Raw genomic sequence first — 23,555 nt, 5'->3', positions numbered from 1 at the left:
CCCCTCACCTTTCAACATTTAATCCTGGCCACACAATGGAGGAAAGATTGAGTTTAGAGAAAGCCAGGCAAGAATTTGAAAGAAACCTTGCGTGTGATCCAAGGACAGAGGAAGAAGCTGTTCACAGCGGCTGAAAGGGGAGGTTGGACATCTGTGACTTGTATCAGGGTTTCAGGGGCTAGGGAGGAAAAACCTCATCAAAGTTGTGAGGAAAGGGCCATAGAGGCCAGGTGTGGCAGGTCAGACCTGTAATCCCAGCAATTTGGGAGGCTGAGGTGGGGGGATGGCTTGAAGTCAGGAGTTTGAGACCAGACTGGGCAACATAGCAAGGCACCATCTCTACAAACAAATTTTGAAAATGAGCTGGGCGTAGTGGCATGCATCTGTGGTCCTAGTTATTCAGGAGGCTGAGGCAGGAGGATTGCTTGAGCCCAGGAGTTCAAGGCTGCAGTGGGCCATGATTGCATCACTGCTCTCCAGCCTGGGAAACAGAATGAGACTCTGTCTCAAAAAAAAGATGCAGGGCATAGCACTTTACTGTACCAGGCTGAAAAATACAAGGCCCAGAGAGGGCAAGTGACTTGCCTAGCGTCACCCAGCGAGTTTTAGGCAGAGCTGAGACTTGTAACTCGAAGTCCTAAGGTCTTCCACAGGCTAACGAATAGCTTGTTTGTGCTCAAAGGATGAAGCAGTGAGTTATTAGGACAGGACTGTGAACAGGGCTGACGCATTCAGATGTGTTAAACATCGCTAATGCCATCTCTGAGTAAATTAGGCTTCAAACAGATCTGGATTCTAATCCTGGCTCCAACTTTTACAAGGGAGGGCCTTGTATTTACCTTTCAGGACCTTGATAGTCTTAGCAGGAAAATGGGAATAATAGATAATGCCACTCTTTCAGCCTTGGACTTTTTGTCTAATTATGTGAATTTACCTGTAGGATAAATTCCCAGACATGCCATTGCTCAGTTAAAGGGCATGCATATCTAAAATTAATAGATACTGCAAATGACCAGCTAAAGACATTGCAGACCGGGCACAGTGGCTCACGCTGTAATCCCAGCACTTTGGGAGGCCGAGGCAGGTGGGTCACCTGAGGTCAGGAGTTCGAGACCAGCCTGGCCAACATGGTCTCTGCTAAACCCCATCTCTACTAAAAATACAAAAATTAGCTGGGTGTGGTGGTGTGCACCTGTAATCCCAGCTACTCGGGAGGCTGAGGCATGAGAATCACTTGAGCCTCGGAGGCAGAGGTTGCAGTGAGCCGAGATCACACCACTGCACTCCAGCCTGGGCAACAGAGTGAGAGTCAGTCTCAAAAAAAAAAAAAAAAAAAAAGTATTGCAAATTGCAACTTGTTGCAGTCACATATGACAGGAGTCCCCAACCTCTTGGCACCAGAGACTGGTTTTGTGGAAGACAATTTTTTCCAGGGACCTGGGATGGAGTGGGGGTGGGGAGGATGGTTTTGGGATAAAACTGTCCCACCTAAGATCATCAGGCATTGGTTAGATTCTCATAAGGAACGCACAACCTAGATCCCTTGTATGTGCAGTTCACAATAGGGTTCACGTTCCTGTGAGAATCTAATGCTGCTTATCTGACAGGAGGCGGAGCTTAGGCAGTGATGCTCACTCACCCACTGCCCAGTCCTGCTATGTGGCCTGGTTCCTGACAGGCCATGGACTGGTACTGCAGCACAAGGGTTGGGGACCCCTGACATAGCAGGCTATACATTTATTTTAATCTGTGGTATGCCAGAATTGTAAAATATAAAACACAGTGGGGCTTTTAGGGCCAGAAATAACCAGTTCTTGCTCACTTCCAGAGGCATCCTTCACAGGGGCTACAGTAACTCTTACCAACCAAGTTTTCTTGGTCGGGAGGAAAAAATAGTGTTACACAGTAAGATAGCTTCTTTCTGCAGTTATTTGAAACCATTGGTATTCAGATGATTAGGCAGATGTCACAAGGCAATAAGAAAGTGACAGGTTCACCATTCACTTTTTTTTTCTGTGAAAGTGAGGTAGGGCTTTCTTGGGAACAAGCCCTTGGGAGGTGGGGGGATGTGAATGGTGAGGGGAGGGTGGAAATGGCAGAGGAGGGTCAGGGGCAAGAAGGGGACTTTCTGCTAAGAATTAATTGGGTATCCATTTACTCTTAGCAGAAAATTAGGATTAGATTCTGTATTCTACTCCTGATTCCAAATTTTACAAGTGGGGGCCTTGCATTTACCTTCCAGGACCTCAGTCATCTTAGCAGGAAAATAGCAACAGCAGGTGATGCCACCTTACAGAGCGCTTATGAGACATAGTCAGATGGTCTCTATCTAGGCAGCTGTCAGGCCCGATACCTGATGAATACAAGGGGCCCAATAAATACAGTGGCTATTACTAATAATAGATCTAAACTGCCTTTTTGGTACTACTGGGCACCTGCTGAGCAGGTACATTTAGAGTACCCAGTCCCTCTCCCTGCGACATATTTAACGCCTGGACCAGGCCTCGAACGAGGATTTCCACTGCAGAGGTCCTTCCAGCTGGTGAATTGTGTTGCAGATCAGGTTCAGAGAACTTCCGTTTTGCCTGTGTGGCATTCATTCATTCGTTTATTTGAGAGATGGGATCTCACTGTGTTGCCCAGGCTAGTCTAGAACTCCTAATTCAAGCAATCCTCTTGGCTTGGCCTCCCAAATTGCTTGGATTACAGGTGTGAGCCACTGTGTCCAGCCCTTTATGATGTTTAGAATACAAGCAATTTTTCTTTCTTTCTTTCTTTTGAAATGGAGTCTCACTCTGTCACCCAGGCTAGAGTGCAGCGGCATGATCTCAGCTCACTGCAACCTCCTCCACCTCCCAGGCTCAAGCGATCTTCCCACCTCAGCCTCCCGAGTAGATGGGACTACAGGCATGTGCCGCCATGCCTGGCTAATTTTTGTATTTTCTGTAGAGATGGGGTTTCACCATGTTGCGCAGGCTGGTCTCGAACTCCTAAGCTCAAGCGTTCTGCCTGCCTTGGCCTCCCAAAGTGTTGGGATTACAGGTGTGAGCCACAGTGCTGAGCCCTGCATGGTATTTAGAATATGTGTAATACTCTAACATCTGGTCTGGGTCACTCTGTATTACTTACCTGATCTCCAAAAATATTTGGGTTTGTGTCTCTGGTCCAAAATCTTCAGCCAATGGCTTGACAGCAAAATCCTAAGGAAAGCTGTTGACCAGGCGAGGTGATATGCAAATCCTATACTCTCTGGGCTCTGGGATATTTAATTTACTTATTTATTTATTTATTTATTTATTTTGGAGACAGAGTTTTGCTCTTGTCGCCTAGGCTGGAGTGCAGTGATGTGATCTCAGCTCTCTGCAACCTCCACCTCCTGGGTTAAAGCGATTCTCCTGCATCAGCCTCCCGAGTAGCTGGGATTTCAGGCGCCCACCACCACACCTGGCTAATTTTTGTATTTTTAGTTGAGACAGGGTCTCACTGTGTTGGCCAGGCTGGTCTTGAACTCCTGACTTCGGATGATCCTCCTCCCTCGGCCTCCCAAAGTACTGGGATTATAGGCATCAGCCACCACGCCCGGCCTAATTTACTTTTTATTAATGTTGAAGCAGAGAGGGTAAGATCTTTTGCCCCTTAGTTCCTCTGGGAAAAATGAAACTGATGACAACAAAACCTAAAGCAGCCTGACATTCTCAGCCAGTTGGTCCAGTTTCAGCCCTTTGGCCAGGAGTCACAGACGGGTCCCACAGCATGGTAGAGCTAGGTCAGCCTACCATTGATTTCTTTTCCCTAAATGAAAAACACAAGGCCCAGAGAGGGCAAGTGACTCGTCCAGAGTCACCCAACGGGTTTGGGGCAGAGCTGAGACTTGTTACTTGACATCCTAAGGTCTTCCAGAGGCTAATGAATAGCTTGTTTGTGCTCAAAAAATGAAGCAGCCTGGGCACGGTGGCTCATGCTTGTAATCCTAGCACTTTAGGAGGCTGAGGCAGGCAGATCGCTTGAGCTCAGGAGTTCGAGACATTTGTTTTCATCAAAACATTCAAGAAAGTCAGACGAGGTGGCTCAGGCCTGTCATCCTAGAGCTTTTGGAGGCCAACACAGGAGGATCATTTGAGATCAGGAGTTTGCGACCAGCCTGGGCAACATAGCAAGACCCCCATCTTTACAAAAAGTAAAATTAGCCGGGCATAGTGGCCCACACCTGAGGTGGGAGGATCCCTTGAGCCCATGAGTTTGATCCTGCAGTGGGCTATGATTGCACCACTGCTCTCTACCCTGGGCATATAATGAGACCCTTCCCCCAACCACAATCATTGAGAGCAGCTCTTGATGAGTGAACTGTACTTTGTGATCAGCAGTTCTGGGTAATAATTTCAGAGATGTCCTTTCAGCCCTTGGAGCTGATGCAGGACCTTAAACATGAGCGATGGTGGAGGAGGGAGGATTGGGAAGGTGCACCAAGGTAGATGGAGAGTGTCCCTGGGGTTGGGCCAACTTGTGGTCCATCTCTGGTCCAATGTGTTCACCTTGCCCCCATCTGACCTTCTGCAGTCGGTACTCCAAGTTGAGTTTGACTAAGTGAGAGCTGCTCTCAGCTTTAATGGCCTTTCCCAAGACAGCCCTTGTTTTTATTCTAAAGCTGTGGTTCTCAACTGGGAGCAGTTTTGCCACCCCAGGGGACATCTAGCAGTGTCGGGAGACACTTTTGATTGTCATGAGTGGAGGAAGGGGTGCCACTGGTATCTGGTGGGCAGAGGCCAGGGGTGCTGCAGAATGTCCTGCAATGCACAGAAGAGCCCCCTCACAACACAGAATGACCCAGCCCGAGAGTCAACAGTGCAGAGGTTGTGGCCAGGTGCGGTGGCTCACACCTGTAATCCCAGCACTTTGGGAGGCCGAGGTGGGAGGATCGATCGCTTGAGGCCAGGAGTTCAAGACCAGCCTGGCCAACATGGTGAAACCCCATCTCTACTAAAAATACAAAAATTAGCCAGGTGTGGTGGTGTATGCCTGTAGTCCCAGTTACTTGGGAGGCTGAGGCACGAGAATCACTTGAACCCAGGAGGTGGAGGTTGAAGTGAGCTGAGATTACATCGCTGCACTTCAGCCTGGGTGACAGAGCAAGAGTCTGTCAAAAAAAAAACAAAAAACAAAAAACAAAAACAGAGTTAGCAACTATTATTACTAGTACTAGTATTATTATTATTATTATTATTTTATTTTATTTTTTTTTTTGAGACCGAGTCTTGCTCTGTCACCCAGGCTGGAGTGCAGTGGCCGGATCTCAGCTCACTGCAAGCTCCGCCTCCTGGGTTTACGCCATTCTCCTGCCTCAGCCTCCCGAGTAGCTGGGACTACAGGCGCCTGCCACCTCGCCCGGCTATTTTTTTTTTGTATTTTTTAGTAGAGACGGGGTTTCACCGTGTTAGCTGGGATCGTCTCTCGATCTCCTGACCTCGTGATCCGCCCGTCTCGGCCTCCCAAAGTGCTGGGATTACAGGCTTACTAGTACTGGTATTATTAATTTGTCAGGCTCACTGAATTTTCTCAAGGGCAAATCTGTGGCCAAATGTTGTTTTGGGGACCCAAGGCTCATAGCAGTAAAACAGCTTTCAGGTTTCCAGATCTGCCAGAGACTTAAATGTCCTGATGTGTGTTTTGTGTCTTAATGAGGGAAAGGGAATATGTAGCACCTTCCAAATGGATTTGACCTTGACTGCCCCACTGTTGGAAGAGCTTCTCAACCTCCCTGGCTCCACCCCAGCCCAGATATTTCAGGGAATTAGGGTTCCAAGGAGCATGCTATGGAAAACAGCATTCTAGCGTGAGTCCAAGCTTCTCATCCCCCATCTTGCTGTCTTTTGACCAAAGCAGATTTTGCACGTCGTAACTGTCAGAGACATCAAAGCCAGAAGGAAGCCAGCCTGCTCCAAGCCCTCCTTTTTTGGACAGAGACTGAATCTTTGCACTTGATCTTGTTTGTGTTTTTAAGTCTGAGGTTAGACAGGGTCCCGGGCAATGGAGATGTACGTGTCTTTTTATTTTTCTGTTGTATTTTTTGCTATTTTTTCTGACTTTTAAGGCAACTCATCAACATGGCAATTAGAGCCCATTTAGGGTCGGGCACAGAAGCTCATGCCTGTAATCCCAGCATTTTGGGAGACCGAGGAGGGAAGATCACTTGAGGTCAGGAGTTTAAGACCAGCCTGGGCAACATGGTGAAACCCCGTCTCTACAAAGAATACAGAAAAATAGCTGGGCATGGTAGCAGGTGCCTGTAGTCCCAACTATTTGGGAGGCTGAGGTGGGAGGATTACTTGAGCCTGGGAGATGGAAGTTGCAGTGAGCTGAGGTCATGCCACTGCACTCCAGGCTGGGAGACAGAGCAAGACCATGTCTCAAAAAAAAAAAAAAAAAAAATAGTCCACTTTACTTGTTATGGTGCTTAGAACAAATGAAACATTCTCCTATCCCTCTTGGGATGTAATTGGCTACCATCTGCACAAACTCTTAATTACTGCACAATAATATCAATATACTTAATGCTACTGAACTGCATTTAAGTGGCTGAGGTGGTGAATGTTAGCTGTATTTTACCACAAAGATAAGAGGGAAGGAAAATGAAGTGTACTTTACAACCAAAAAAGTCCACACACCATGGGTGTGCAGCTTGATGAGTTTTTGAGAGGATATATGTATATATTTTTAGATGGGGGTCTCTGTCACCCAGGCTATAGTGCAGTGGCATAATCATGGCTCACTGCATCCTTGACGTCCTGTGCTTAAGCGTTCCTCCCACCTTAGCCTCCTGAGTAGCTGGGACTGCAGGTGCACACTATCACACCCAGCTAATTTTTGTATTTTTGCTAGAGACAAGGTTTCACCATGTTGACCAGGCTGGTCTCAACCTGCTGGGCTCAAGTTATCCTCCTACCTCTGTCTTCCACTCAGGTAATTACTTAGAGATGGGTCTTGCTGTGTGTGGCCAGGCTGGTCTTGAACTCCTGGGCTCGTGATCCTCCCACCTTGGCTTCTCAAAGTGCTGGGATTGCAGGCGTGAGCCATGTCACCTGGCCCAGCAGTTCAATGAATTTTCGGGAAGTGAACACTCATAGGGCTGGCATTCAGATGAAGATCTAGAGCATCAACCCTCTCCAGTCCCCATCACGTTCTGTCCTTGCAATCACTGCACCCCCAAGGCTCATTCATTCCTTATCTGAGCTCTGTCACTGTGGATGTAGCCTGCCTGGTTTTGGACTTCAGTTCAACAGTCAGCCTGTGCTTTTTGTGACCACCTTCTTTTGCTCAAGCGTGTGTTGTGAGATGTCCTTTTTTGTAGTGTGGAACTGTAGTTTACTTCACCTGATTCGAGTCCTATTTTGGGTGTTTGTAATGTGTCAGGCACTGCGCCAGGTGTCTTAAAGGATGGATTCCTTTATGGGCATCTGACAAGGCCACCCACCTTATGTGAAAGCAGAACCACACAGACTCCAGAATGAGATGCAGGTTCAGGTCCCGGCTCTGACATTTCTGGTTTTTTTTTTTTTTTTTTTTGAAATGGAGTCTGACTCTGTCACCAAGGCTGGAGTGCAGTTGTATGATCTTGGCTCACTGCAACCTCCACCTCCCAGGTTCAAGTGATTCTCCTGACTCAGCCTCCCCAGTAGCTGGGGCTACAGGCACACACTCCTGGATAATTTTTAATTTTTGTATTTTTAGTAGAGACAAGGTTTCACCATGTTGGCCAAGCTGGTCTCAGACTCCTGAACTCAAGTGATCCACTCACCTCGGCCTCCCAAAGTTCTGGGATTACAGGTGTGAGTCATCACACCTGGCCTACTTGTGGTGAATCTTATTTCATCTTTATATCCTCCCATTTCTCTTATGCATCCTCCAGTTTCTTTCTCTCTCTCTCTCTCTCTCTCTCTCACACACACACATACACACACAATCTGCTGCAACATCTTAAGAAACAAGACATTATCAAGGAATTATTGAATACTTTGTCGCATTTTCTATTATGCTGCCTGTTTAAACTAACCTTGGTTACACTATTAAAGGAACACGTATCGTATTGAGCCACTTCTGTGACTATGGCTGTCCAGAAATAAACATAATTAAAACATCCAACAGTAGTAAATGCTCTTGGTTAGGAATGAGAGAAGTGGCTTAGAGTCATAGGAAGTGGGAAAGGGTGTAGAAACAGAAGGTACATGGTGTAGACCAGGGGTGTCCTATCTTTTGGCTTCCCTGGGCTGCACTGGAAAAAGAATTGTCTTGGACCACACATAAAATAACGCTAACAGTAATGATAGCCGATGAGCTAAAAAAAAAAAAAAAAAAAAAAAATCGCAAAAAAAATCTCATGCTGTTTTAAGAAAGTTTATGAATTTGTATCGGGCTGCATTCAAAGCCATCCTGGGCCGCGTGCAGCCTGTGGGCTGCAGGTTAGACAGGCTTGGTGTAGAGAGTTTCATCTAAACCTCATGGCAGCTCTGTAGGGCACTCATGAGGCCCCCAGTATTAACAGATGGTAAGTTTCAGTCTCAGAAATCTATGTGAGTCGCCCAGAAGCGTGCATTCTGCAGTGGCAGAGTCATGTTTGAATTCGCATCTGATTGCAAAATCTGGGTGTCTTTTCACGACTACAGGTTATCTTACCTCTCAAGATGAGGCAACCAATCCAATTTTGCCAGCACCAATGAAATTGCAATTTATTTAAAGGCTCAGAAAGATCTTTTAGGCTAATGAAAATGCTCTATATTTATGAAATGTTTTCATTCTCTGTGGCTTTTTCTTTTTTTTCTTTTCCTTTATTTTTTTTATTTTTTTTATTTTTTTTATTATTATTATTTTTTTTGAGACGGAGTCTCGCTCTGTCGCCCAGGCTGGAGTGCAGTGGCCGGATCTCTGCTCACTGCAAGCTCCGCCTCCCGGGTTCACGCCATTCTCCGGCCTCAGCCTCCCGAGTAGCTGGGACTACAGGCGCCCGCCACCTCGCCCGGCTAGTTTTCTGTATTTCTTAGTAGAGACGGGGTTTCACCGTGTTAGCCAGGATGGTCTCGATCTCCTGACCTCGTGATCCGCCCGTCTCGGCCTCCCAAAGTGCTGGGATTACAGGCTTGAGCCACCGCGCCCGGCCTTTATTTATTTATTTTTTTTGAGACAGAGTCTCACCCTGTCACCCACGCTGGAGTGCAGTGATGTAATCATAGCTCACTACAGCCTCAAACTGCTGGGCTCAAGCAACCTTCATGCTTCAGCCTCCTAGTAGCTGGGACTACAGGCACGCATCATCACGCCTGGCTGATTTTTTTTAAGGGATGGGATCTTGCTATAATGCCCAGTCTGGTCTTAAACTCCTGGGCTTAAGCAATCCTCCTGCTTTGGCCTCCCAAAATATGAGATTATACATGTGAGCCACTGCCAGCTTCTTTTCTCTCAATTATTTTTTAATCTATAGGTTCCTCTCCTTTTTGTTTGTATTTATTTGTTAAAGAAACAGAGTCCTGGCCAAGAATGGTGGCTCACACCTGTAATCTCAGCACTTTGAGAGGCTGAGGTGGGCAGATCACCCAAGGTCACGAGTTTGAGACCAGCCTGGACTATATGGTGAAACCCTGTCTCTACTAAAAATACAAAAATTAGCAAGGCATGGTGGTGTGCGCCTGTAATCCCAGCTGCTCGGGAGGCTGAGGCAGGAGAGTTGCTTGAACCTAGGAGGTAGAGATTGCAGTGAGCCAAGATCCCGCCATTACACTCTAGCTGGGTGACAGAGTGCAGTCTCTCACCTTTGGGATTTTATTGCATTGTTTAACATGCTCTCCTGTGCCTTGCATTTTCCATAGACAGGCGTTAGATCCAGAGGCTTCATCACCTGCATCCCCCATCTCCATCCCCTTTTCTTTTTAGCAAGAATATGTCATTAGTGGTAATGGTACTTCCTGTGATGTCCCATCTGCAGGCATGTAATGTTTATAATGTCTAGTCAGTTTTCTCTTTTTGTGATGTTAGGGTTAATTAGTAGATTTAGGTGATGTCAGGCGGACCCATCCCTTATAAAATTCCACAGCAGCTCTTCATCTGATATAGTCAGTCTTATGGTGGGGACCCTAGAGCAGCATCATCATTATCACCCGGAAGCTGGTTAGAAATGCATACTCTTGGGCCTCATCCCAGTCCTACTGACTCAGAAGCTAATGCGCCAGGAAATGTGAGCCCCATTGGCCTAACAGTTTTAGCAATTACAGGTAGCCTTTGCCAAGAGCCAGCCTGCCTGCCTGCCTGTCTGTCTTCCTGTCTTCCTTCCGGTCTCCCTCCCTCCCTCCCTCTCTCCCTCCCTCCCTCCCTCCCTCCCTTCCTTCCTTCCTTCCTTCCTTCCTTCCTTCCTTCCTCCCTCCCTCCCTCCCTCCCTTCCTTCCTTCCTTCTTCCCTCCCTACCCCTCTCACTCTCTCTTTCTTTCTTTCTTTGCAAAGTCTTGCTCTGTTGTCCAGGATGGAGTACAGAGGAATGATCTCAGCTCATTGCAACCTCCACCTTTGGAGTTCAAGTAATTCTCCTGCCTCAGCTTCCTGAGTAGCTGGAATTACAGGCGCATACCCCTATGCCCGGCTAATTTTTGTATTTTTTAGTAGAGACAGAGTTTTGCCATGTTGCCCAGGCTGGCCTCAAACTCTTGACCTCAGGTGGTCTGCCCGTCTGGGCCTCTCAAAGTGCTAGGATTACAGGTGTGAGCCACCGCGCCCAGCTTGAGACCTACTATCTTATTAGAGTTTTACAAACAGTTACATCCTAGTTTTATTGTTCTCCATGTATTCGCTGGAATTCTTCCATGTAGAAGGGAGTCTTTTTTAAGATAGGGTAAGTGGAGTCAGGGGCAGGACACTGTTGGTCTTACTATGAGCTAAGCCAAATGCAACAATGATGTTAAAATGCAGGAAGGCTTTTTTGTTAAACCTAGGACAAAGCATGTTGTCTACCAGATCTGTATTTCTCTTTCTGGATATCTGAAGTGATTATTCAGATTTAGATAGGATTTCCTCATTTCTCTGCCTTTTTTCTTCTTTTCTTACAATTTTTTTTTTTTTTAAGTCTTCTTTGTTGCCTGGGCCAGAGTGCAGTGGCGCGATCTCAGCTCACTACAACCTCCGCCTCTTGGATTCAAGTGATTCTCATGCCTCAGCCTCCCCAGTAGCTGGGACTGTAGGTGCCTGCCACCATGCCCAGCTAATATTTTTGTGTTTTTAGTAGAGCAGGTTTCACCATGTTGGCCAGGCTGGTCTCAAACTCTGGACCTCGAGCAGTCCTCCTACCTCAGCCCCTACAAAGTGCTAGGATTACAGGTGTGAGCTACCACTCCTGGCCACCACTTTTTTTCATCAGCTACTATATCAGGTCTCCCAGCAGAAAATCTCCTCTGAGCAAATCAGCTTCCAGGTTTGTTTTTTTGTTTTTTTGTTTTTTTGAGACTGAGTTTCGCTATTACTGCCCAGACTGGAGTGCAATGGCATAATCTTGGCTCACTGCAACCTCTGCCTCCTGGGTTCAAGTGATTATCCTGCCTCAGCCTCCTGAGTAGCTGGGATTACAGGCATGTGCCACCACACCTGGCTACTTTCTGTGTTTTTAGTAGAGATGGGGTTTCACCATGTTGGCCAGGCTGGTCTCGAACTCCTGAACTCAGGTGATCCACCTGCCTCAGCCTCCCAAAGTGCTGGGATTGTAGGCATGAGCCACCGTACCCAGCTGCAGGTTTTTTCAATTAGTTTTTTAATTATTATTGTCAGCCCTGAAATAAAGAAAATAGGGATTGGAATATCTTCCACTCCCATTCTGTCTTGCAAAATCTCCATCACCCAAAAGGTTGGGTTTCAGGAGTTGGCTGCTCAGCTCTAGGGATCCAGTAGTGGGACATGGGTCTTTATTCTGTCTCTGTGGAATGTGGGGCCCAAGCGTGGGGATTATCAGTGAATTGAAAGGAGCTGTGAATTCCCTCCTGAAGGAGGGATGTCAACCGCACAAAAATCCTGGTGGCCGTATGTCCTCACTTAGCCAGCAACTCAGTTCTTTGAAGCCCAGCAGCAAGAGGTGAAAGGGGCTGTGAACCAGCGTTTCCAGGACAGCCCCTGCAGCTGTGGTCAGAGAGTCAGGAACAGGGGGCTGGACAGGCCTGTTGAGCGAGTTGTCTCTGTCCCTCTTCTCATAAACACATCTGCATAACAGGACAGATAACGTGAATCTATCATCAATGGGCTTCCCATGTAGAAAGGACATCTAACAACCTAATCTTCCATCGAGACAGATTTCTCCTTTTCAATCTAGTTACCCTAAGGAACAATTCGTATAGAAAAGGCAGAATCAAGATTTTCACATTTCCACCCCACTTTCTGTACCCATTTAAAAAATAATGCATTTGGGGCTGGGTGTAGTGGCTCATGCCCACAATCCTAGCACTTTGAGAGGCCGAGGCTGGTGGATCACTTGAGGTCAGGAGTTTGAGACCAGCCTGGCCACCTTGGTGAGGCCCTGTCTCTACTAAAAATGCAAAAATTAGCCGGGTGTGGTGGTGCGTGCCTGTAATCCCAGTTACTCAGGAGGCTGAGGCAGGAGAATCACTTGAACCTGAGAGGCAGAGGTTGCAGTGAGCCAAGATTGCACCACTGCACTCTAGTGTAGACAACAGAGCAAGACTCCATCTCATACAATAACAACAACAAAAACCATTTTGAACATATAGATTTAAATATATTTGTCTTTCAACCCTTTTTGGGGTATTGGGGTGATGGACATACAATTATTTTTCTTATTGATATTCAAACTGTCTCATATTTGACCAGCTAGAACCCTAGTATAATATTTTGGTATGCAATTTTCTAGACTTTTAGAAATGTACACACGAGCACATAAAATGAAGACAAGTATTTTATGACAAATATTTTAATCAGCTTTATTGAGGCATAATCTATATAAAGTAAAACTCACCAAATTAAATTCACGTTTTTTTAAGTGTATAGCTTGAGTGAGTTTTTTCAACTTAAAAGATTTATTTCTTAATTGACAAATGATCATACATGTTCATGGGGTCTATAATGGTTTTTTTAATTGGTTGGTTGGTTGGTTGGTTGGTTTTGAGACAGGTTCTCACTCTGTCGCCCAGGCTGGAGTACAGTGACTTGATTACGGTTCACTGCAGCCTTGACCTCCTGGGCTTGAGCCATCTTCCCGCCTTAGCCTCCTGAGTAGCTGGAACCATAGGCATGTGCCACCATGCCCGGCTAATTTTTAATCTTTTGTACAGACACAGAGTCTTCTTAAGTTGCCCAGGTTGGTCTTGAACTCCTGGCCTCAAGGGATCCTCCTGTCTCAGCTTCCCAAAGTGCTGGGATTACAGGTATGAGCCACTGAGTCCAGCTCTTAGTAACATTTTGATATTAATACATATAATGTGTGGGGAGATAAGATCAGGGTAATTAGCACATCCATCATCTCAAGCAGTTACCATTTCTTTTATTTACTTTGCTACTTCCTATGTGATGACATTTCTCTTTGTGTTGGGAACATTCAATGTCCTTCTAGCTCTTTGAAACTATGTAATATTTTATCGTTCACTTTAGTCATCCTATAGGGATACAGAACATTCTTAATGAGTTTTGACAAATGTATACAGTCTTGTAAGCACCACCATAACCACGGCAGATGCTTTTACCACCCTGAAAGGTGGGGCCTCTCACCTCTTTTGTACTTCTTTTGTGCCTCTTACCAATCAGTTCCTTTCCTCTTTTTTTTGTTTGTTTGAGACGGAGTCTCACTCTGTCACCCAGGCTGGAGTGCAGTGGTGCAGTCTCGGCTTGCTGCAGCCTCTGCCTCCCGGGTTCAAGCGATTCTCCTGCCTCAGCTTTTCGAGTGGGATTACAGGTGTGCACCACCATGCCCAGCTAAGTTCTGTATTTTTAGTAGAGATGGGGTTTTACCACATTGGCCAGACTGGTTTCAAACTCCTGACCTCAAGTGATTCCCCTGTCTTGGCCTCCCGAAGTGCTGCAATTACATGTGTGAGCCACCGTGCATGGCCTCCACTGGCAACTCTTGATTGCCTGTCACCATAGGTAGGCGTTTTCTATTTTGCTATAACTTTTTTTTTTTTTTAGACTGAGTCTCATTCTGTCGCCCAGGCTGGAGTGCAGTAGGGTGATCTCAGCTCACTGCAGCCTCCACCTCCTGGGTTCAAGCAATCCTTTCGCCTCAGCCTCCTGAGTAGCTGGGACTACAGGTGTGTGCCACCACATCCCCATTAATGTTTGTATTTTTAGTAAAGACGGGGGTCTCACCATGTTGCCCAGGCTGGCCTTGAACTCCTGACCTCAGGTGATCCACCCAATTCGGCCTCCCAAGGTGCTGAGATTACAGGTGTGAGCCACGGCACCCGGCTGCCATTACTTTCAATCACAATAACCACACTTACTTTTGCACCAGCCTAATAGCTTTTCATATTGAAGGAATAATACAGCATGTGGCCTTTCTGATTTTTTTCACTAAGCATATGATGCTTTTGAGACTCATTTATTTTATTGCATCATTTCTTTCCTTTTACTGAGTCGTATTCCAATTATATACATTGGGTTGCTTGTTTGTTTGTTTGTTTGTTTTTAAGACATAGTCTCACTCTGTCACCTAGGCTCGAGTGCAGTGGCTTGATCTTGGTTCACTGCAATCTTGACTTCCCAGGCTCAGGTGATTCTCCCACCTCAGCCTCCAAAGTAGCTGGGACTACAGGTGTGCGCTACCATGCCTGGCTAATTTTTTGTATTTTTTGTAGAGACAGGGTTTTGTCATGTTGCCTAGGCTGGTCTCCAACTCCTGGGCTCAAGCGATCTGGGTAATTCTATGTTTTATCACTTGAGGACTCTTATTTTGCAGTGAACAGTTAGACTTGACCATCTTCCCATATCAGCATGTGTAGACATACTTCCTGCTTCTTTTTTTTTTCTTTTTTTTTTTGAGATGGAATCTTGCTCTGTCCCCCACGCTGGAGTGTAGTGACACTATCTTGGCTCGCTGCAACCTCTGCCTCCCGGGTTTGAGCAATTCTGCCTCAGTTTCCAAGTGGCTGGGATTACAGGTGCATGCCACCACACCTGGCTAATTTTTGTATTTTCATTAGAGATGGGGTTTCACCATGTTGGCCAGGCTGGTCTTGAACTCCTGGCCTCAAGTGATTCACCTGCCTCGGCCTCCCACAGTATTGGGATTACAGGTGTGAGCCACCTTGCCCAGCCCTACTTCCTGCCTCTTAACCACTGGGTAGTATTTCACGGTATGGAAATAGCATGGCTTATCCAGCTCTATGTTGATGGACGTTTGTGTTGTTTGACTTTTGGTATTCTAGGCGATGACACACATCCCTTTTTGAAGGGCCTTTGGGTGGTCTCTGTTCTCTGACCACATACACAACACTTCAGGTCTTTGTACTTGGCGGGATGTGTCTGCAGACCGAGTTCCTAGGCAGGGCAAGGTGAGTGGTTCATCTGTCTTCAGGGCTTAGTTGTGGTCTGATTCTGACCCTGTTACCTTATTCCACAGGGGACCAACAAGGCACCATGGCACAAAAGGGCCAACTCAGTGACGATGAGAAGTTCCTCTTTGTGGACAAAAACTTCATCAACAGCCCGGTGGCCCAGGCTGACTGGGCCGCCAAGAGACTCGTCTGGGTCCCCTCGGAGAAGCAGGGCTTCGAGGCAGCCAGCATCAAGGAGGAGAAGGGGGATGAGGTGGTTGTGGAGCTGGTGGAGAACGGCAAGAAGGTCACGGTTGGGAAAGATGACATCCAGAAGATGAACCCACCCAAGTTCTCCAAGGTGGAGGACATGGCGGAGCTGACATGCCTCAACGAAGCCTCCGTGCTACACAACCTGAGGGAGCGGTACTTCTCAGGGCTAATATATGTGAGTATTGCTGGCAGTCAGGTACCTACTCCTGGCCTCATAAGGAAAGTAGGCATTAGAAATGTGTTGGGAGGGCCGAGTGCAGTGGCTCATGCCTGTAATCCCAGCACTTTGGGAGGCCGAGGTGGGCAGGTCACCAGAGGTCAGAAGTTCGAAACCACGCTGGCCAACATGGTGAAACCGTGTCTCTACTAAAAATACAAAAAGTAGCCGAGTGTGGTGGTGTGTACCTGTAATCCCAGCTACTGGGGAGGCTGGGGCAGAAGAATTGCTTGAACCCAGGAGGTGGAGGTTGCAGTGAGATTGTTTTATTGCACTCCAGCCTGGGTGACAGAATAAGACTCTGTCTCAAGGGAAAAAAAAAAAAAGAAAGAAATGTGTTGGGAGGCTGACGGTTTGATCAAGGGAGATTGCAAGATGAGGTGGCATCATTCCAACGTAGCTTCACAGCTCAGCCCTTGAACAGGTTATTTCCCCTGTTGAAGCCTCGGTTTTCCTATCAGTAAAATGGGAATAATCACCCTCATTACAGACAGGAGGTGTGACAATCCCATGTTATCACATATGCCAAGTGCCAAGACATATGACAAACTCTCAATAGATTTCCTGGGCATCGCTCTGTCCTTCCTTCCTCTTGAAAGTAAAGAGCTCATAACCGCTTTGGAAAGGCTGGTTTATCTTGGCAGCCAGGTGGGTAAGAGACATGAGGATGTGGCTAGGTTGTAGGGAGGCCTTCCTTGTTACAGAGGGGAATGTTCAGATTGATCCTAGGACTCTTTTAGGTAGACTTGCAGATCAGAGTGGACTAGAGATGGCACAATATGGTAGCCACTGGCCACTTGTGGCTAACTAAATTTAGATTTAAATTAATTAAAAGAAACGACCAGATATGGTGGCTCATGCCTGTAATCCCAGCACTCTGGGAGGCCAAGGCGGGTAGATCACTTGAGGCCAGGAGTTCGAGACCAGCCTGGCCAACTTGATGAAACCCCATCTCTACTAAAAATACCAAAATTAGCCGGGCTTGGTCATGCACACCTGTAATCCCAGCTACTTGGGAGGCTGTGGCAGAAGAATTGCTTGAACCCAGGAGGCAGAGGTTGTAGTGAGTCAAGATTGTGCCATTGCACTCCAGCCTGGGCAATAAGAGCGAAACTCCATCTCAAAAAAAGAAAAATTTAAAAATTTATTGGCTGGATACATGGGTTCGCACCTGTAATCCCAGCACTTTGGGAGGCCAAGATGGGTGGGTCACCTGAGGTCAGGAGTTCTAGACCAGCCTGGCCAACATAGTAAAACCCCGTCTCTCCTAAAAATACAAAAATTAGCCGGGCATGGTGGTATGCGCCTATCATCCTGGCTTCTTGGGAGGCTGAGGCAGGAGAATCGCTTGGACCCTGGAGACGGAGGTTGCAGTGAGCCAAGATCGCATTATTGTACTCCAGCCTGGGCAACAAGAGCAAAACTTCATCTCTAAATAAGTACATAAATAAAAGAAAATAAAAAATAACAAATTTATTTCTTTCGTTGTGTTGGCCCTGGGTCAAGTAGTCAATAGCCACCTGTGGCTAGTGGCGGGCGTACTGCGTAGCATAAGTGCAGAATGTTCCCATTATCATAGAAAGTTCTGTTGGACTGCCTGGACTAGATGATTGGGGCTTGGAGTGTGACGTTGTGGGGCATGGGTCCATTGTGGGATTGGATCAGCTCTCTAGCACAAGAAGGATATTGATATCCCCATGACGCCAGACCGGTGCACAGAGGTTACCTAACCCAGCCTATGTCAATCTCTTCTCTCTGAAAGGGCTTTGCTCACCCTTGAGCAGGTTACCTCATGCCTCTGAAGCTTTATTTCCTTTTCTGTAAAATGGATGCAAGAATAGAATCAGCCTCTTGGGAGCCGGGCGTAGTGGCTCATGCCTGTAATCCCAGCACTTTGGGAAGCTGAGGCAAGTGGATCACTTGAGCCCAGGAGTTTGAGACCAGCCTGGGCAACATAGCAAGACCCCATCTCTGCAAAAAAAAAAAAGAAAAAAGAAAAAAAATTAGCCAGGCGCAGTGGTGTGTACCCATAATCCCAGCTACTCAGGGAGACTGAGGCAGGAGGATCACTTGAGCCCAGGAGTTCAAGGCTGCAGTGAGCTGTGATTGTGCCACTACATTCTGGCCTGAGTGACAGAGCCAGACCTTGTCTGTTTTTTTTTTTTTTTTTTTTTAAATAGTACTAGCCTCATGGAGTGGGTTACTCTAAAGACAAAACACTTAACACACTTCCTGCTGCATGTTAAGTGTAGGCACTGAAAATGTTAAGTGTTATTAGATGGGTTTTTGCTGTGGTCATGATCACTTTTGATTTTACTAGTCAGATGTTCTTCTCCCATCACTTGGCGTCCTTCTGTCCCTTTGGTCCTGGTCTGTACATTTTGCCAAGTGAAAATTACAAAAAGCCCCTTGTCATCTCTAAAAGTGTCCTGCACATTTTTTTCCTAATTAGGAAACTAAGACACGTTCACTATGGAACACTTGGAGAATTCAGAAAGCATAGTGAACACAGAACGGAAAAATTAGTCCTTAACCAGAGACACTGTGCATTGTCTCTTTGTGAGCCTGATATATGTTTACATATTTAAAAGCCTATTGGGCACACAGTTTAGTGACTTGCTCTTTTTTCCGTTTGGAAATGCTCAGTGCTGACTTGTGTAATGTATCTCAGGCAGCCCCAAAGGTACCCCTTTTAAGGGGTAGTGTAGAATCTGTCATGGGGATAGGCCATTTTTCCACTGTTCTTATAGGCATTTCAGAAGGGGTTACGGTGGCTTTTTAAAGACTGAAATGGTAAGAGTGAGCAACTGAGCAACTCATGACTTTTTTTTTTTTTTTTTTTTTGAGATGGGGGCTTACTCCATCATCCAGGCTGGAGTGCAGTGGTTCCATCATAACTCACTACAGCTTCCAAGTCCTGGGTTCAAGTGATCCTCTCACCTCAGCCTCCTGAGTAGCTGTGGACCACAGGCGTGCACCACCACACCTGGCTAATTAAAAAAAAAAAAAAACAAACAAACAACTTTTGTAGAGACTGGGATCTCACTAGATCGCCCAGGCCGGTCTGAAACTCCTGGCCTCAAGCCATCTCCTGCCTTGACTTTTCACGGTGCCGGGATTACAGGTGTGAGCCACTGTGCCCAGCCATAACTATTGAATATGTTCTCCAACTCAAGTGCTGTACCTTGACACGTTTTATTTTATTTAACACAACATCCACTGAGTTGAAAATGTTTGCCCCTTTTAGAGGAGGAAGCCGAGGTGCAGTTCTGTAAGTGTATCTTTACCTTCTTAAGTAGGGGACGTCTTTTGTCTGTGGCACTGTTTGTATGGAAATATTATTGATCTGGGGATGTTGGTATGTTAGACATTTTCTCTTTCTTCCTTCCCTTCCTTCTCCTTCTTTGTCTTTCTTTTTCTTGCTTTCTTGCTTTCTTTCTTGATGGAACTTCACTCTTGCTCCTCCAGCTGGAATGCAGTGGAGCGATCTTGGTTCACTGCTGCCTCAGCCTCCCGAGTAACTGGGATTGTGGGGATGTGCCACCATGCCTGGCTAATTTTTGTATTTTTAGTAGAGACGGGTTTCATCATGTTGGCCAGGCTGGTCTCCAACTCCTGACCTCAGTTGATCCACTTGTCTCAGCCTCCCAAAGTGCTGGGATCGCAGGCCTGAGCCACCGTGACCAGTCAGTATATTGGATGTTTCTAAAGAGGCCCGTCTGTAGGGAGCTAGAGGGAAAATTGGACTCTTTGGGGCCCAGGTCTTCCATCTAAGACATATCATCTCCATCTAGGGAGTTTCAGGACAGACCTATGTATTCATCTCACCTGCTGTCCTCAAATAGAAATCAGAAAAAAACATAATAAGGGGCATATGAAGGTCCTGAGACTCAAAATATCTTCTGACAGCAGATTAAAAATAAGTGAATCAAAGCTTCACATTCCTGCTGTGCTTCTCTAGACAGATTAGATTAAAATCCTTTCAGCCTTGTGATGATGGCCCCACTCTTCTCTTGTTCCTTTCTGGTCAATTTAATTGCTTAATAGAAACCGTTGTCCATGACAGAGAAGATAAAGAAGGAAAGGGGTCGGGGTGGGGGAGCACAGTAAGTTACTCTCCCAGCTCATAATAGCAACATGCATGACTCTTGTGAATAGGCGGGTGGTGAAGTGATGCCAGGTCCGTGGTCTGGCATGCATGACTTTGCCCTCTGTGATGAAGATGAACTTTTCTCCTCCATTCTGCAAGGCTCGTCTCAAACGATGGGCCTTTGAGAAGGTTCTGGCAGACCTCTTGTCCTCTTGGATCTAGAAGAGTCTATATAGAAGCCAGAGGAGCTTGTCTCCTTATCTTAGAGATGCAGGTTCTGGGCTCAGCAATGTCCAATCTACCTAAACTGCGGAAGAGCATTTGTGGCATACCTGGAGGGGAGCACAGCTTTGACGCCTGGTCCTAAGGGCCCCTTGGTCTTCTGAACGCTGTCTTTTGGCTGAGTTCTATCTGCCTCGAATTCTCTTTCTTTTTCTTCCTTTCTTTCTCTTTCTTTCTTTCTGTCTGTCTGTCTTTCTGTCTCTTTTTTTTTTTCTTTCTTTTTCCTTTTTCTTTCTTTTGAGATGGGGTCTTACTCTGTTGCCCAGGCTGGAGTACAGTGGCATGATCTCAGCTCACTGCAACCTCTGCCTCCTGGGACTCAAGAGATCCTCCTACCTCAGTCTTCTGAGTAGCTGGGTCTACAGGCACGTAGCACCAAGCCCTGCTAATTTTTTTGTGTTTCTGGTAGAGGTGGGGTCCCACTGTATTGCCCAAACTGATCTTGAACTTCTGAACTCAAGCGATCCGCCTGCTTCGGCCTCCCAAAGTGTTAGGATTACAGGCATGAGATTGTTCCACTGCACTCCAGCCTGGATGACAGAGTGAGACTCAAACAAACAAAAAAAAGATGAGGATGCTGAGGCTTAGATGTGCTCAGTCCCATAACTGGAAAGTGGGCAGAGCTGGGATTCAGACAAGGTCTGTGTGAGTCCAGGGGCAGGGTGACTACCCATGCAAAGGGCTTCTGGGGTGATAGGCTTAGAGCAGGAGGTGATGGTCGTGGGCTGGAGCCGGTGGGGACAGTGCCAGAGGCCTCGTTAGCTTTGAGGTAGACAAGCTTTAAGTGCACAGCAAGAAGGAATTGAACCTTTTATTATGATTCCTTGAGCACCTACTAGGTGCTAGGCTAATGATTACAACCTGCTAACACAGAGGTGTGATTTTTTTTTTAATTGAGTTAATACATCAAAAAATGAAAGAAATCTGTTTCTGGTACTGCTTGAAAAAGCAGAGGACCTGACACTCCAGAACGCAGGGTGTGAGGTAGCACTCTCTGTGAGATGGGCTTTGTGCTCTCTGCTTTTCCGCAGACCCCACCGCTCCCTGTCGTCTCCCAGGTCCCGGTAGCCATTGACCATGGCACCTCTTTTGTTCACTCCCACACACCCTGCTTCACTCATGCCTTACCTGCTTTGTCTCTGTAGACAGTGGGACCCTCCACCCTACACCAGACCTCTGGGGTTGGGAAAATCATGATCCAGAGCCAAGGTGGATGGGCCCCCCTGCTCCTTGGAACTCCAAGCCCACATCCCCGATCCATGAACCCCAAAGGACATTTTTCTAGTTCTGGTTCTGCTTCTGGAATGCCCAGGCGGTCAGGAGAGGCCCTCCTTCCAAACTTTAGCAGGTGACCATTTTTCCGCCTTAAAGACCTGGCCCAGCAACCTTAGCCTACTCCAGAAGCAGTGTCTATCCAGGGACACAAGGAGCAAGCAGACTGAGCAGAGGCCTCCTGGGTGCCAGCCACTGCACTGGTCCCTGGAGGATAGAAAGACACTATAACTGCAAGCTGACCTTTGTTAAGCCCCAGGAATTAGCCCTTCTGATTTTTTTTTTTTAGATGGAGTCTCACTCTGTCACCCAGGTTGGAGGGCAGTGGTGCGATCTTGGCTCACTGCAACCTTCATCTCCTGGGTTCAAGCGATTCTCCTGCCTCAGACTCCCGGTAGCTGGGATTACAGGTACCCCCCACCATGCCCAGCTAATTTTTGCATTTTTAGTAGAGAAGGGGTTTCACCATGTTGGTCAAGTTGGTCTTGAACTCCTGACCTCAGATGATCCTCCCGCCTCCGCCTCCCAACGCGCTGGGATTTTAGGCGTGAGCCACTGCACCCGGCCTTCTGATCTTTCAAGTCATTATTGCTTCAAAGAACCTCCTCCAGTAATACAAGGATAATCTATGCAAAGACCACAGGAGAATATTTAAAAATAAGTATGGATTGCAAAAAGCAGCCTTCTTCCCTGGAGGCAAACATGATTCACAGGTTCATGTATGTACTCACACACACACACACACACACACACACACACACACACACACACACAAAACAAACATAAGAAAAAGTCACTCCTTGTATGCTTTGCAGTTTGATTTTTTCCACTTAACCTACCTTACAGTTTTTTCTGTCTGTTCGTAACTATCAAGTCAGACTTTTTGACTAGGTAAGACATGCAAATATGAAATAAAATAGTGTATAAGGGAATATAGAACTTCCCCCTTCATTCCTATTCCTCGCCCTTCCAGTTCTCCTTCTTAGAGACACCATGGTTGCTGGTTACATATGTAGCCCTCCAGTGATGTTATTTATTTGTTTATATTATTTTTCGAGATGGAGTCTCACTCTGTCACCCAGACTGGAGTGCAGTGGCATGATCTTGGCTCACTGCAATAGCCCCCTCCCAGGTTCAAGCAATTCTCCTCCCTCAGCCTCCCAAGTAACTGGGACTACAAGTGTGTGCTACCTCGCCCAGCTAATTTTTGTATTTTTAGTAGAGATGGGGTTTTGCCATGTTGGCCAGGCTGGTCTTGATCTCCTGACCTCAGGTGATCCACCCGCCTTGGCCTCCCGAAGTGCTGGGATTACAGGCTTAAACCACTGTGCCCAGACTATTACTTTTTTTCTGATGAAGTCTCACTCTGTCTCCCGGGCTGGAGTGCAATGGTGTGATCTCGGCTCCTGCAACCTATGCTTTCTGGATTCAAACAATCCTCCTGCCCCAGCCTCCCAAGTAGCTGGGATTACAGGTGTGTGCCACCACACCCGGCTGATTTTTGTATTTTTTGTAAAGATGGGTTTTGCCATGTTAGCCAGGCTGGTCTTGAACGCCTGACCTCAAGTGATTCACTCGCCTCAGCCTCCCAAAGTGCTGCAATTACAGGTGTGAGCTGCTCCATCCAGCCTCCAGTGATGTTTTACACACATGCAGCCACACAGCCCCTCGTGCACCCCTCCAAAATGGCAGCATAGGCCATGGCTGTTGTGCATCTCAATCTTTGGCCATTTATTCATGGTAGTAGAGAGACGGCCACTGCACAGTCTTCCGCTATAGGAATGGACCATAATGATTAAGCCTGTCTGCTCTTGGCAGGTATTTATGTTGTTTCTAGTCTTTTTACTCTTAAAAGCAAGGCTGCAGCACAAGAACATGCTTGGTGGACTGTGTCTGTCTCTAGGTTGGGTATTTAGAAAGC

The 23,555-nt window shown here is 46.7% G+C and overlaps 1 protein-coding gene across 20 annotated transcripts in view; it reads left to right on the top strand.

Annotated features, from left to right (window-relative positions):
• MYH11 (myosin heavy chain 11) overlaps positions 1 to 23,555 on the top strand; it is a 154,362-nt gene that overhangs the window by 4,475 nt on the left and 126,332 nt on the right. For 17 of the 20 annotated variants that reach the window (XR_013410933.1, XR_013410932.1, NM_001438952.1 and 14 more), the window contains 1 exon segment: positions 15,587 to 15,948. Coding sequence is in view for 18 of the 20 variants with exons in the window: in XM_077983986.1 (XP_077840112.1) it covers positions 15,587 to 15,948 (362 nt within the window). In the remaining 2 variants the exon portion in view is untranslated. 20 annotated transcript variants of the gene reach the window in all.

The sequence above is a fragment of the Macaca mulatta genome, chromosome 20 (genome assembly GCF_049350105.2).
Source record: "Macaca mulatta isolate MMU2019108-1 chromosome 20, T2T-MMU8v2.0, whole genome shotgun sequence".
Taxonomy (NCBI): Eukaryota; Metazoa; Chordata; class Mammalia; order Primates; family Cercopithecidae; genus Macaca; species Macaca mulatta.
This window is presented reverse-complemented; position numbering and strand designations above follow the sequence as displayed.